At 41.7% G+C, this 11,381-nt stretch overlaps 2 protein-coding genes across 2 annotated transcripts in view; one reads left to right on the top strand and one right to left on the bottom strand.

Moving 5' to 3' along the window:
* MTCH2 (mitochondrial carrier 2) overlaps positions 1 to 2,369 on the bottom strand; it is a 24,073-nt gene extending 21,704 nt beyond the window's left edge. The window contains exon 1 of the mRNA XM_072421906.1: positions 2,214 to 2,369. Coding sequence (XP_072278007.1) covers positions 2,214 to 2,300 — 87 coding nt within the window. The 5' untranslated portion in view covers positions 2,301 to 2,369. The remainder of the gene's footprint in view (positions 1 to 2,213) is intronic.
* Positions 2,327 to 11,381, top strand: part of AGBL2 (AGBL carboxypeptidase 2) — a 36,550-nt gene continuing 27,495 nt past the window's right edge. Inside the window, exons 1-3 of the mRNA XM_072421905.1 lie at positions 2,327 to 2,465; positions 4,481 to 4,556; positions 10,673 to 10,736. Coding sequence (XP_072278006.1) covers positions 4,521 to 4,556; positions 10,673 to 10,736 — 100 coding nt within the window. The 5' untranslated portion in view covers positions 2,327 to 2,465; positions 4,481 to 4,520. The remainder of the gene's footprint in view (positions 2,466 to 4,480; positions 4,557 to 10,672; positions 10,737 to 11,381) is intronic.

Genomic DNA, 11,381 nt, shown 5'->3' with positions numbered 1-11,381 from the left:
TAAAGCAAAATTTGAGCTTAGGTGCAAACTATCACCAATATTTTTACTTTATATAAAAGGGTGGACAACCCTTTTATGCAAAGTACAAAATTATTTATTTTTTTAAAAGGTGAAGCTTCTCCCCTTCATTTCATTTGTCTTCATTTCCAAGGCACCGAGCCTGTTGGAATACTCACATCACACATTCCAGGAGGCTTCTATCTGCTCCTTTGGTCATAGGGTATGTGCAGAAGGGGCTTTGCTCTACATGTGCAGTGTTATATTAGGTGAAGAAGGCAAGAGTTAGAAGATGAAGAAAGGGGATGGCAGTTGCCCAGCAGTTCCACTGCGTCGGAACGAAGGTGGATAATAGGACAAGGGAGCCAATTTAAAAAACCTCTGTAGGAATTGAGGGCTCTGCGGAAGATAAAGTAGGCGAGTGGTAGTATAACTATAAAACAACTTCTTCGATTTGCTTCCTTTAGGTCTGTTAAATACACTAATAAAATATTTTGCTTTACATGCTTTACCAAGTGAATTATGACACAGAATTTATATAGCACCAACATATTATGCAGCGCTGAACAAAGCCCATAGTCATGTCACTAGCTGTCCCTCAAAGTAGCTCACAATCTAATGTCCCTACCTCAGTCATAAGTCATTAATACAATCTAAAGTTAATTCAGGGGAAAGCCAATTACCTAACTGCATGTTTTTGGAATGTGGGAGGAAACTGGAGTACCCAGAGGAAACACACGCAACCACGGGGAGAACATGCAAACTCCATGCAGTTAGTGTCCTGGCTGAGATTCAAACCGGGACCTAGCGCTGCAAAGGCCACAGTGCAAACCTCCGAGCCGCTGTGCTGCCCAGTGTAAAGTGTAAAAATAAAACATCTTCTGTGCTATCTCAGAGCTTTTTTTTTTTTAGCCCTCTCAGTATCTATATCTTGGACTATAAGTCACCCAGTGTTGTAGATAAGTAGAGATGGGAGTGGTTGAGTACTTTAAAAAAAGGGCTGACACTCTGCAGTCCACAAGAATCCGGTGTGTTGTCACCCCACAATAGGTAACTAAAGTCACATCCTTTGCTCTCATCTTGGCACCACATTTCACCAGGCAGTGTTCTCCCCCAGCTCCTTTTTGCTGGGCGTACCACCCAGCACTTTTCAGTAACCATGCGGTTGTTTTTGGGTGGTTGCTGAGGAGTTGGGTCACAATACAGGGGCTGCCACCAACCTACAATTTCTTCCCACCCGGTTTTAACAAATGTTTGGGTCAAACACTGCCTGGTCATCCTTCCAGGTTCAGGGTTGTCACCCATTTTGGTTGGGTAGCTGTGCAGGATTCATATCGACACCATGCCATGGTGGAAAAAAACACTTTGATGCAACGTTTGTAAATTCTGAAAAAAAGCAGGTAGGTTTGTCCCTTGAGCAATTTTGTATCACTGATCGAGATTTTGTATTGTATATTAGCAACACACAGCAACAGAAAGGCCAATGCACCAAGGCCTGGCATTAGAAGGGGCCGCACAACGAGCTGCGGCATTAGAATCATCTGTGCACCAATTCAACATTAAAATACAATATGGAGAGGGACGGCCCACCAACACACAACATCAAACTCCAACCCGAGCATTCGGTGTGTGTGCAGGTCTGATCTGGATTGACAATAACCTGCACAGAATAACACAGACCATCCAATCTCATAGAAGAGCAAATCGTCTGGTATGGATTTTCCCTGATGGTCAGTTGGACATCTTCTGCGCTGGCAGGTGATCAACCAGGTCCGTGGACCAATCGTTTTGCAGAATGATCATGTGACCATTAGATCCAGAGATCTTCCACCCATTCATGTAGCAATGTGTAACCAATGCTGGTCTGTGCACTCACAAGAAAATTTTTTTATCATGGATTAAGATATGGAGAAGCTATACACACGTGGTACAGTTCCTCAATTAGTGTAGAAAGGAAATATGATCAGATCCGGCCGATCTCTCCATAGACCTGCAGACACACTGCAGCCATTTCATTCAGATACCTCCAATGCTGATCATAGGGGGAGGATCTGGCAAAACACAGCACTGGTCGGTCCCATGTCGCCCCACACACGAGATCCAGGTCTGCTGGCGCAATATTCACCCAATGACTACAGCTGGATACAGAGCAGCGCTGACATTTGTCAGCACCTCCCTGACAGCCCCCGACACCCCCACACACCTCTTTCACTCACCTGCACCAACATCTTCACGTACATGAGCGGATGGGACACGACGGTCAGGCAGGAGCCCAACAGCAGCTGACTTGTCGTGTCCGCCATCTTGGAGACGTCACGTGACGCGGGTCGCCGATTCAAGGAGAAAAACCTGACAAGGGAGGAAGTGCAGAGAAAGCACGTGACTGGCGTCTCCAGGCAACCGGCAAAGTTTGTGACGGGAGGAGACTGAACGTAAATAGTGGGGATAAAGGAGAAACCTGGAGGACAGTAAGTGGGACTGGAAGCAGGTAGATAAATAGCTACCCCTATATACCCCCATAGTCTGAGGGGGATTGGTAACAGGCGGTAAGTGCCTGGCACCTAGGATTAAATGTACAAATGTAACCTTACTGCCGGTGTAAATTCAGCCTAACTTCAGATGGGCTCCTGTGTCTATATTCAGTTAAAGTGAACTTTTGTGAAAACATTTTTTTCCACTTGATTATTTTACAAAATTAGCCCAGCAGGCCGATGCTGGCTCAGCTTCCACTTTTTCTCTAATGCTCACTTGTATGTCCAGTGCTGCCTTGCACTGCGCATGCATGAGATTGAACACTTTTTTTACATTATAAGAAAGCCTCTGAAGGTGCATGCATACACAAGGAGCAGTGCAGAGCCTCTTGGGATATGTGACACAAATATCCCAGGAGGCTGCGGATTTCCTCTTCGGTCTTTACCTAAATAGACGTGAAAACTGAAGGGGAGAGGTCCTCTCCACCAAAAAAAAAAAACAAACAAAGAAAAACGCACATTTTTTCATAACAGAGAAAGTCACTTTTTAATATAATTTTAAAAATGTGAAGATGCTTTAATAGCATCATGCATGTGATATCAGATGGGGACAAGACAGCCAGTGGCCCCCTCTTATCACTGTGCATATTCTTTATAAAAACACTGTCTGTGACGTTTATCCACAGAGTGTAATGTCATCGGCAGAGCAGTGTGATCGCTATGTGAGTGTAAAAGCTGCTTGTCATATTCTGCAGCCTAACAACTCGCTGTGTTCAAGCCTTCATATCTCCTAAACCATTGGTTGTATTAACTTGAAAATTTTAAGGTACACGTAGAGGCATAGGAAACTGAAACTGTAGCTGCAAGTGGGGGACACTTGTGGCTAAACCCTTCTAAAATGTAATTAGTATGGCATTATGAGAACATAAATCTCTACCTAGCAAATTATGCTGCCTGCTCTGTTACACATATCTGTCTGCATCTTACCTCAAACACCAATTTCTCTAGAATTAGACCAGAGAAGGGACTCGCGGGGACACCGGACGCTGCAGGTAAGTACTGGTACCCGGCGTACAAGACGACCCCTGACTTTGTCATAGATTTTTCGGGGTTAAAAAGTCGTCTTGTACGCCGGAAAATACGGTATATATATTTAGTTATTTACCATTTTTATTGTAAGTAGATAATTTTACCTTGGTCATTTTAAAAGTCACTCACAACCCAAAGTGTTGGCACCCCTGGCCAATAGTCTGGGGATTAGAGGAGGGTGGTTAAAACAAATAACTATTTTTACTGGGCACTGGAGACAGGTGGGTAATTAAATACCTTTTTTACTATTGGGCACTGGAAACAAATGGGTGGATAGGTATCCCCATAGTACAGGGCAATGATGGTAGGTACCCTGCCTATGAATTGAGCCCAGCATCCAGGCTGGCGATCAGTTGTCTCTCTTTTTGGACTCAAACCTCTCTGCCCCAATAGATGCCCAACAATTTTGCTCAGCACTGGAGGCAGATAAGTAATTAGGTACCCCCATATTATCAGTGCCTGCAGTCAGAGGGGTTGCAGGTCCAACAAGAGAGATTACCCTCCTCCTTTGTTGGAAATTTACTGATCCAGAGTTCACTAAGTGTTCCTTTTAGTATTTTTGGATCCATGCTCGACTACTTGACCAGGGTAGGAGCAAGACCACACAAGCCAGTTGGCCTGGGGCAGTGTTTCTCAATCTGGGTTCCTCCATGTTGTGGAACTCCTAGATCTGGAGACACTAATGTAATTTAATTTTATTAAAGCAGAGCTTTACAATGTCCACAACAATGTCCCTAACTGTCCTTCTGAGGAGCTCACAATCCAAGGGGGGAACATACAACCTCCATGCAGATAATGTCCGGACCAAAGCTTGAACCTGGGACCTAGTACTATAAAGGCCAGAGTGCTACCCACATACATATATTTGTGATTTATTAACTAATTTTATATCATTATTAATTATATTTTTTTTATTGCCACAGACCTCCTGAATAATCCCAAAGTAAATATACCATCACAGTTATGTGCCCTGCACTCCAGACAGACCTGAAGCCAGAGGTATGTCACCTTGATTGTAAGCTCTTCTGGGCAAGGTCCTTCTGTGTCACTGTCTGTCATTGGCAACTCCTATTTAATGTATGGCGCTGAGTAATATGTTGGCATATATAAATCCTCTTTATTATTATTATTATTATTATTAATATAGTCTCCTAAACTTTCATTACTTCCGTCACTGTCTGTATCTGTCCGTCATTTGCAACCCCTAGTTAATGTACAGTGCGGCATAATATGTTAGTGCTATATAAATCATGTTTATGATAATAATAATACACAGAACTGTTTATTTACTTTAAAGAAAAAAAGGTGACTACCTGGTCACATGTTTTTTCCAATATGTCAGTAAGCTTAAACTGTCATTTCTGTCAATTTAACCTCCCTGGTGGTATGAATAATGAAGATTTTTAAATACAAAAATCCCTATTATTTTAAATTGCCTGCACAGTCCCGCCTACCTGCATGACTGTCCTGCCCTTCACCCTGAGACTCACGAGCAGACTCCCGGTCTGCATCTGCTTCCCTTGGCCTCGCATCCTCAATGTTCACACGTCGGGGGCGCAGATGCCGGCTGGGCATCGCCAGCTTGCGCAGATGCCCGCCCAGCATCGGCAGGGAAAGAAGAAGCTGGACATCACTGGGGGTACTGCTGGAGGATGCCACTGGATAATGGGAACAAGGTAGGACTTGTAATCTCCCTGGAAATTCCACCACAAGTGTGTGGTTTAGGGTTACCGCTTTTGGTATGAAAAATCCACCCCGAGCCATGCTCGGGAATACCGCTAGGGACGTTAATTTGCATCCTGGTCTGGAACGACATTTATTCAACACAACCCCATATTTGAGTGTATGCCAAGGCAATCTACTTATATTACATTTTTTGATTTTAATACATTTTTATTTCTTTTCAAACAAGAGAAATACAATCAATTCCAGTTCAATTAACTTGCAAATCCGATATAAACATAGAACAAGCTCTATCATTCCAGTTGATCCAGCACTTTACAAAGACTGAACATTTCTCATACTTTGAAAAAATAACAACATGATATTCTAACACACACAAAATTAAAACAGGGAGGCCAGGAATTACAGATGACAAAGGAGTACAAAAAAATAATGGGAGTGTCCAGTCTTTTCTGTTGTAGATTGAAAAAGGGGGGTTAGATCTGCTTGTAAAACATGTTTATGGTTACTATAGGCTTGATATTGAAGCCAGGGAGACATGAGAAACTGAATACATCCACCAAGGTTCCCAAATGTTTTGGAATATTGTCCCAAATTTTTGGTATCGTTTTCTGGATATTTTTTTATTAATAAATGTGTCATTCACTCTGCCCAACACCTCATGATAGGGGAATATCTGTTTTCTCCAATTTTTCACAATTGTCTGTTTAGCCGCCAAAAGAGTATAGGTGCACAATATGAACTAGATATGGGTGCGCGCTTAAAATGTAGTAGGGCAATCCACGAATAAAGACTCTGCTCCAGAACCTAATAATGAATGGGCAAGTCCAAGAGTATCATGTCCTCCACAAGTCCTATGTTTGGCTGGGAGAAATGTTTCAATCCAGAAGGCACTGTGTATCATCACATTGTAACCTTAAATACAGATTTCAATGTGGTTATGTTGATTGAACAAGATGCAATTCTGGACCATTTGCGAAACCACTCCTTCTCGGATCTGCTGCCCTTTATATCCTTCTCCAAATGGGAGTTGTAGGAATGCACTCTGTGATTCTCTAGTGAATCTGTTAAGTTCTCAGTATATCAAAGAAATCAATTTAAGAGCCAGGGAAACACCTATGCTCCAGAACTGTCAGATTCACCTAGATATTCCTAGTCTACATTCCTACAAGTGTGAACACCACCGGAGCTGCCTTTGCTCCAGCATTCCCTCTGGTGGTGGGTTCTCTTAGCTGTGGGTCATGTGATTTTCATTTGCCTCATGACCTCCCCTACAAATGACTGGCAAAAGGAAGTTGCTTGAATAAGGATTTCCTTTTGGCTCTGTTCCCAGGTTCCAGTTGCTCTGGTCAATGTGTCCTGTTCCTGATTCTCCCTTGTACTGACCCCTGGCTTGACCCTTGGCTACTCGTGCCCTGACCTTTGGTTTGTCTGACCACGCTCCTGTCTCTCTCCGGCACCACACTTTATTCTTGTCTGTCAGCATCACCAGCCTCTGCGTGCATGGGGGCCACAACCTGGCAACAGCATGCAGCGTAACATTCTCAACTCTAGAGGCTCTGGAGAAGACCAGGCTGTTGCTTACACTATATGCCCCATGCATGTCTCTGCCAACTTGGCTGGTGACACAGAGGGTCCACTATCCCGCCCTGTGGTGCCGTGACACTGCCATCTTCACCCCTGTCTCCACAGTGGTCCTCAAGTCCCTGAGGATATAACTCAGTGGCTGGCTGTGTATACCCATACCACTTCTCCTTTATCTATTCTTTCATCTATTAGCTCCACCTCCTGTTTTTTTCAGTTTACGCTTATTTAAATTGGCTATAAAGCTTACAACTATTTCCTGTGTTAAGCAGAAAATATAGCTCAATAATTATCACTGGAATTAATTGTTGATGATCATCTTGAAGGACAGGAGAAGAAGTAAGCGTCACACAGACAGCTCTTTTTTTGTCATATAAAGAGGGCAGAACTATCGGGAGGTGTCCTGCTGGGTCCCTCTGTTAAATAACAACAGTTATCATTTGTGTTTGTGATTTAATGATCCAGCATACTAGATCAATTACTAGCACTGGGTGACCACTCTACTGATTCTAGATATGTTGCTCAAGGCAATCACATACATTCAACTCGGTGGGATGAGAATCTGTAAAAAAAACTTTAGCCACGAGAACTGTAAATGTAAGCATGACATTAATAAGACACAGATTGTTTTGGAAATGAACATCCTTTGTACCAGCTATTTGGCTTCTCTTAAGAAAACATTTTTGAGATAACCTTTGCCATCAAAGTAATATTAAATAAATATGAAGCTATTGCTCATAAATTAGGTGCACACCCAATGCAAACACAGATACAAAGATATGCAGTTTACCAGTGCACACAGCAATCTAAGCTAAGTAAACCCATATAACCCATAAACCCTATTTCTTTCAGTCTACACAAAGGTCAATTATTGTACTATATTGTACAGATCTTCATCTGCTCCAACCTGTTTTTTTTTTTTTTGTTAGTGGAAATGATAGTTAATATAGACATTAAAAATACTTTTACCTATACATGTAGATTTACACGATATTTTAAACAAGGCTGACATAATATTTAAACTTAAGGTTTAATAAGTGGTAATATATGCCACAGGTGGTTTGGCTTTACAGTTTCTTTTGTAAAATGCCTGTAGTTATTTGGCTCATGAAGTTCTTCCTAAGGTAATAAATAATATAATATAACATTGATTGCAGGAAGTTTTGCACATCAGCAAATTCCTCAATGCCAGACCTTCAAAAATTAGGAGCAATGTACAATAACATAGGGCTAGCTGATATGATTCTACTTTGGAACGCCGACAACACATGGGGCTAATGTGGCGTGTGTGAGAGGTTCCAGTGTTGGTTATTACTATTCATGAAGCAAAAGGGTAAAAATCCTCAGGCAAATGGAGACCAAAAGGTGTGTCCAATGTTGTAGTCACGGTTTTTTTTTTTAATATACCCCAACTGTCCTGTGCCCTTTTACCATAACCCATTTTAATGTGCTAACAACTGCATGAGAATTAAAACTTCCATAGCAGTGACAAGCAGTTTCAATTCAAGTCTATGGTGATGGAGAGGAAGGTAGCTAACCACTCTTCATTGTTGAAAGTAGCATCTAGAGTAATGTGCAGCAATTCTGCCACCTGCTTCCTCCTGGGAAAAAGGACACAAGCTGAACCATTTGTTCCAAGGTTACCCATTTCTGCAAGAAGTTTTAAGCCTTTACACCACTAATGTGAACTAAGCCTTTTACAGTAAACCTGCATTTTGTTACACCAGGGCTCTGCTGTGGTGTGCAAATAGTAATCTGTGCTGGAGGCCTATGATCTCCTCCCAACATGATCACTCACCCAACATGCAAAAGTACGCGTACAGTGAGGGCTGGTAGATTGTCAATTCTTGTCAGAAGATGGGAAGTGGGAAAGATATAAACTATAAATCTGTCCTCCTCTGCCTGTACTCACAGAAATCCTAGTCTAAGTGGTTGTCAGATGGTAGGCAGGTGGCTACTAAAAAGTGTCGGGTTCTATTTGGTCATTCTTCTTCCTGTTATGTCTTATGCTAGTGTAGGGGTCTGCCTTTTTCTATCTGCTTGCTGAGTTGTAACTTTGTAAATAGAAAATAAAGTTGTTGAAGTTTTCCTGCCCCTGATAGTGGCCTGGGAAACCCCATCAGGATATAGAAAAATGCATAAGGTACAGGGAGAGAGATGAGAACATGTGCTCAGCCAGGGTAGGTTTTTGCATCCCTTCCAGAACACACTGACTGCCTTGTCTGTGTGTAGTGCATTATTATAATAATTCCCTCTGTATTAATAGGGTATATGTGATATCTTATCAGAGATCACTTTGGGATATCCCTACAGTCAGTGTATCAGCTATATATACAAATATATATGTGCTCTGCCCTTTTCAGTTATCTTTGCTGATCTGCACCCTCTGTCTAGGTACACCTAGCATAGGTTAGGCATCCGATGGCCCATAGGTAGCAGAGGTCCGGTTGCATTGGCAGATTAGTGTGATTGTTAGGGTCTAAGTGGTAGCGCAGATAGATTGTTCCTGAACGCCAGAGACTTTGCCTGCATCCCTGCAATACAGGATCACAGCATACACAGCCCAATTGTCAGTTGGAGGATTTCCTTGCTGTTTTCAGGATCATCTCATCAGGACATCTTTGCTACAATCAACTCCAGAGGCCTCTGCAACTCATCTTGATACCGTACTGATCAGTACTGGAGGTATTTGTGGTAATAGACTGTAAATATACCCGGGTATATCTGTGCACAATTCTCCTCAGGACTCTATGTGCTGCTATAAATTCATTGCTGTTTATTGATGGTATAATATTGTTATTACTGTTTTGAGATATAAAGCTTACAAATACTCTAACCTGTGTGTTCATTTAGCTGCAATGGTTAATGTTGCATGCTGAGTGTAGTGGTTCCTGAGATGTTGTTTTATATTGCTGTTATTATTTTTGGTTAATGTCCCAGGAAGGGAGCCCCTCTGCTAACAGAGACCCTGTCCTGGGTGGAGGCACTGCCAACTTTATTAGTATCCTCACTCTTCCACATAGCGAAGGCTCAGGATCCTCTCTGTTATCTACAGGTTAGCGCCATAGCTTGTTTTGTGGGAGCCATTTACATTACCCCCCCCCAATAACAGGGCTACACTAGATTATCAGCAGAGCATGCTGGGAAGCTATGCTGGAACTGAAATGAGAGGTGTGAAAGAGAAAATAGGAGTCACGTTAACTAGTAGCAGTGGTGAAGCCTGACACACCTTAATTCAAAAGCAAAATATGATCCAGGCCTGTAAGCTTTTAGGCTCATAAAGACACTTGATAAATGTCATTTAAATGATTGATTCCCAACCTATTGTTAGATTATGATTTATTTAGGAATTTACCAGTAACAAAGTGAGGAGGATCCAAACTAATTCTCGGGTGCCATGATCTAGTTCTTCCTTCTCCAAAGCCCCATACAGACAGCAGATAGATGTCAGATGATTGTTGCTAAAACTATCTTTCGTGATTGTTTCCAGATCACATTAATAAATGAGCAAGTGCTGTATACCCAAATGCATTGTGTTCAATGGAGATGGGAGAACGAGTTAGCAGCACAGCGGGGAATGCACAGTGGTAGTTACTGATCACTTGTTCAAGAACCATGTTGGGAAACCGTCAGATTTCTGCCCAAAACAAGCAAAACTGCTTTTCTTGGGCGTGTGTACATATTTTAAGTGGCATTAAACATAACTGCATTTATTAGCTTTAGATGCATTTTATTATCCAGGTTTTTTCTGTATTTGTATGTTATTTTTACATGTCTTTGTGTTGGTGTGTGTATATGAAATATATATATATATTCATAGCATAGCATAACTGATATTTTCCCTGTAGTGTCTGACAGATCCATATGACAGCTTTATGCAACATCACCTGAAATATTATGGCTATTATAAAGGTAGGTGCTAACCTGTTGCATTCGGAAGTACAGTTGTTTATTACCGGTGAAAAAAATGTGATGTGCATCTAAAGCAAAACCTTTTTTAGTTTTAAATAAGATTAGTTAATGATCAGAATCACTTTTTGACATTGGGGAGATTTGTTTTCCATTTCTGACTTGATGACTCAACAGGACATTAGAGGAAGTAACTCCAAACTGAGGGTAACCCACCTTTTAGACACTTGTCTTTGGAAAAGGTTTATCCATTGCAAGATTTTATTTCACTCTGTTCTGGTGACAACTGTAAATTTTATGTCCTAAAAAAGAAAAGAAATATTTGTTGTATCATATTCTTTTAATTTAAACCCAATTTTTCTCTCTAGATAAGTCATAATTGATAGTGTAGTGCCAGCAGTGGTTACATCCTAAAGGAGTGGGAGCTCCCAGGGTGCAACAAATGTGAAAACTACAGTATTGAGACCTAGAAACTAGTGAATGATATCCTGAATCCAAGGGATATCAGTTTTGAGTGGACTGGTTTGAAAAAGGACAACATCACCTTTTGTGAACATGTCCTTTCAATTTTCCCCCTTGACCCCTGTGTGACAGTCAATTCAAGCCTTAATCTTGGGGGCCAGTATGACTTCAGACCAGCCATAGGAA

This window comes from Pyxicephalus adspersus, chromosome 9 (assembly GCF_032062135.1).
Source record: "Pyxicephalus adspersus chromosome 9, UCB_Pads_2.0, whole genome shotgun sequence".
Lineage (NCBI taxonomy): Eukaryota > Metazoa > Chordata > Amphibia > Anura > Pyxicephalidae > Pyxicephalus > Pyxicephalus adspersus.
Note: the sequence above shows the minus strand (reverse complement) of the source record. Positions and strands in the feature narration are given on the sequence as shown.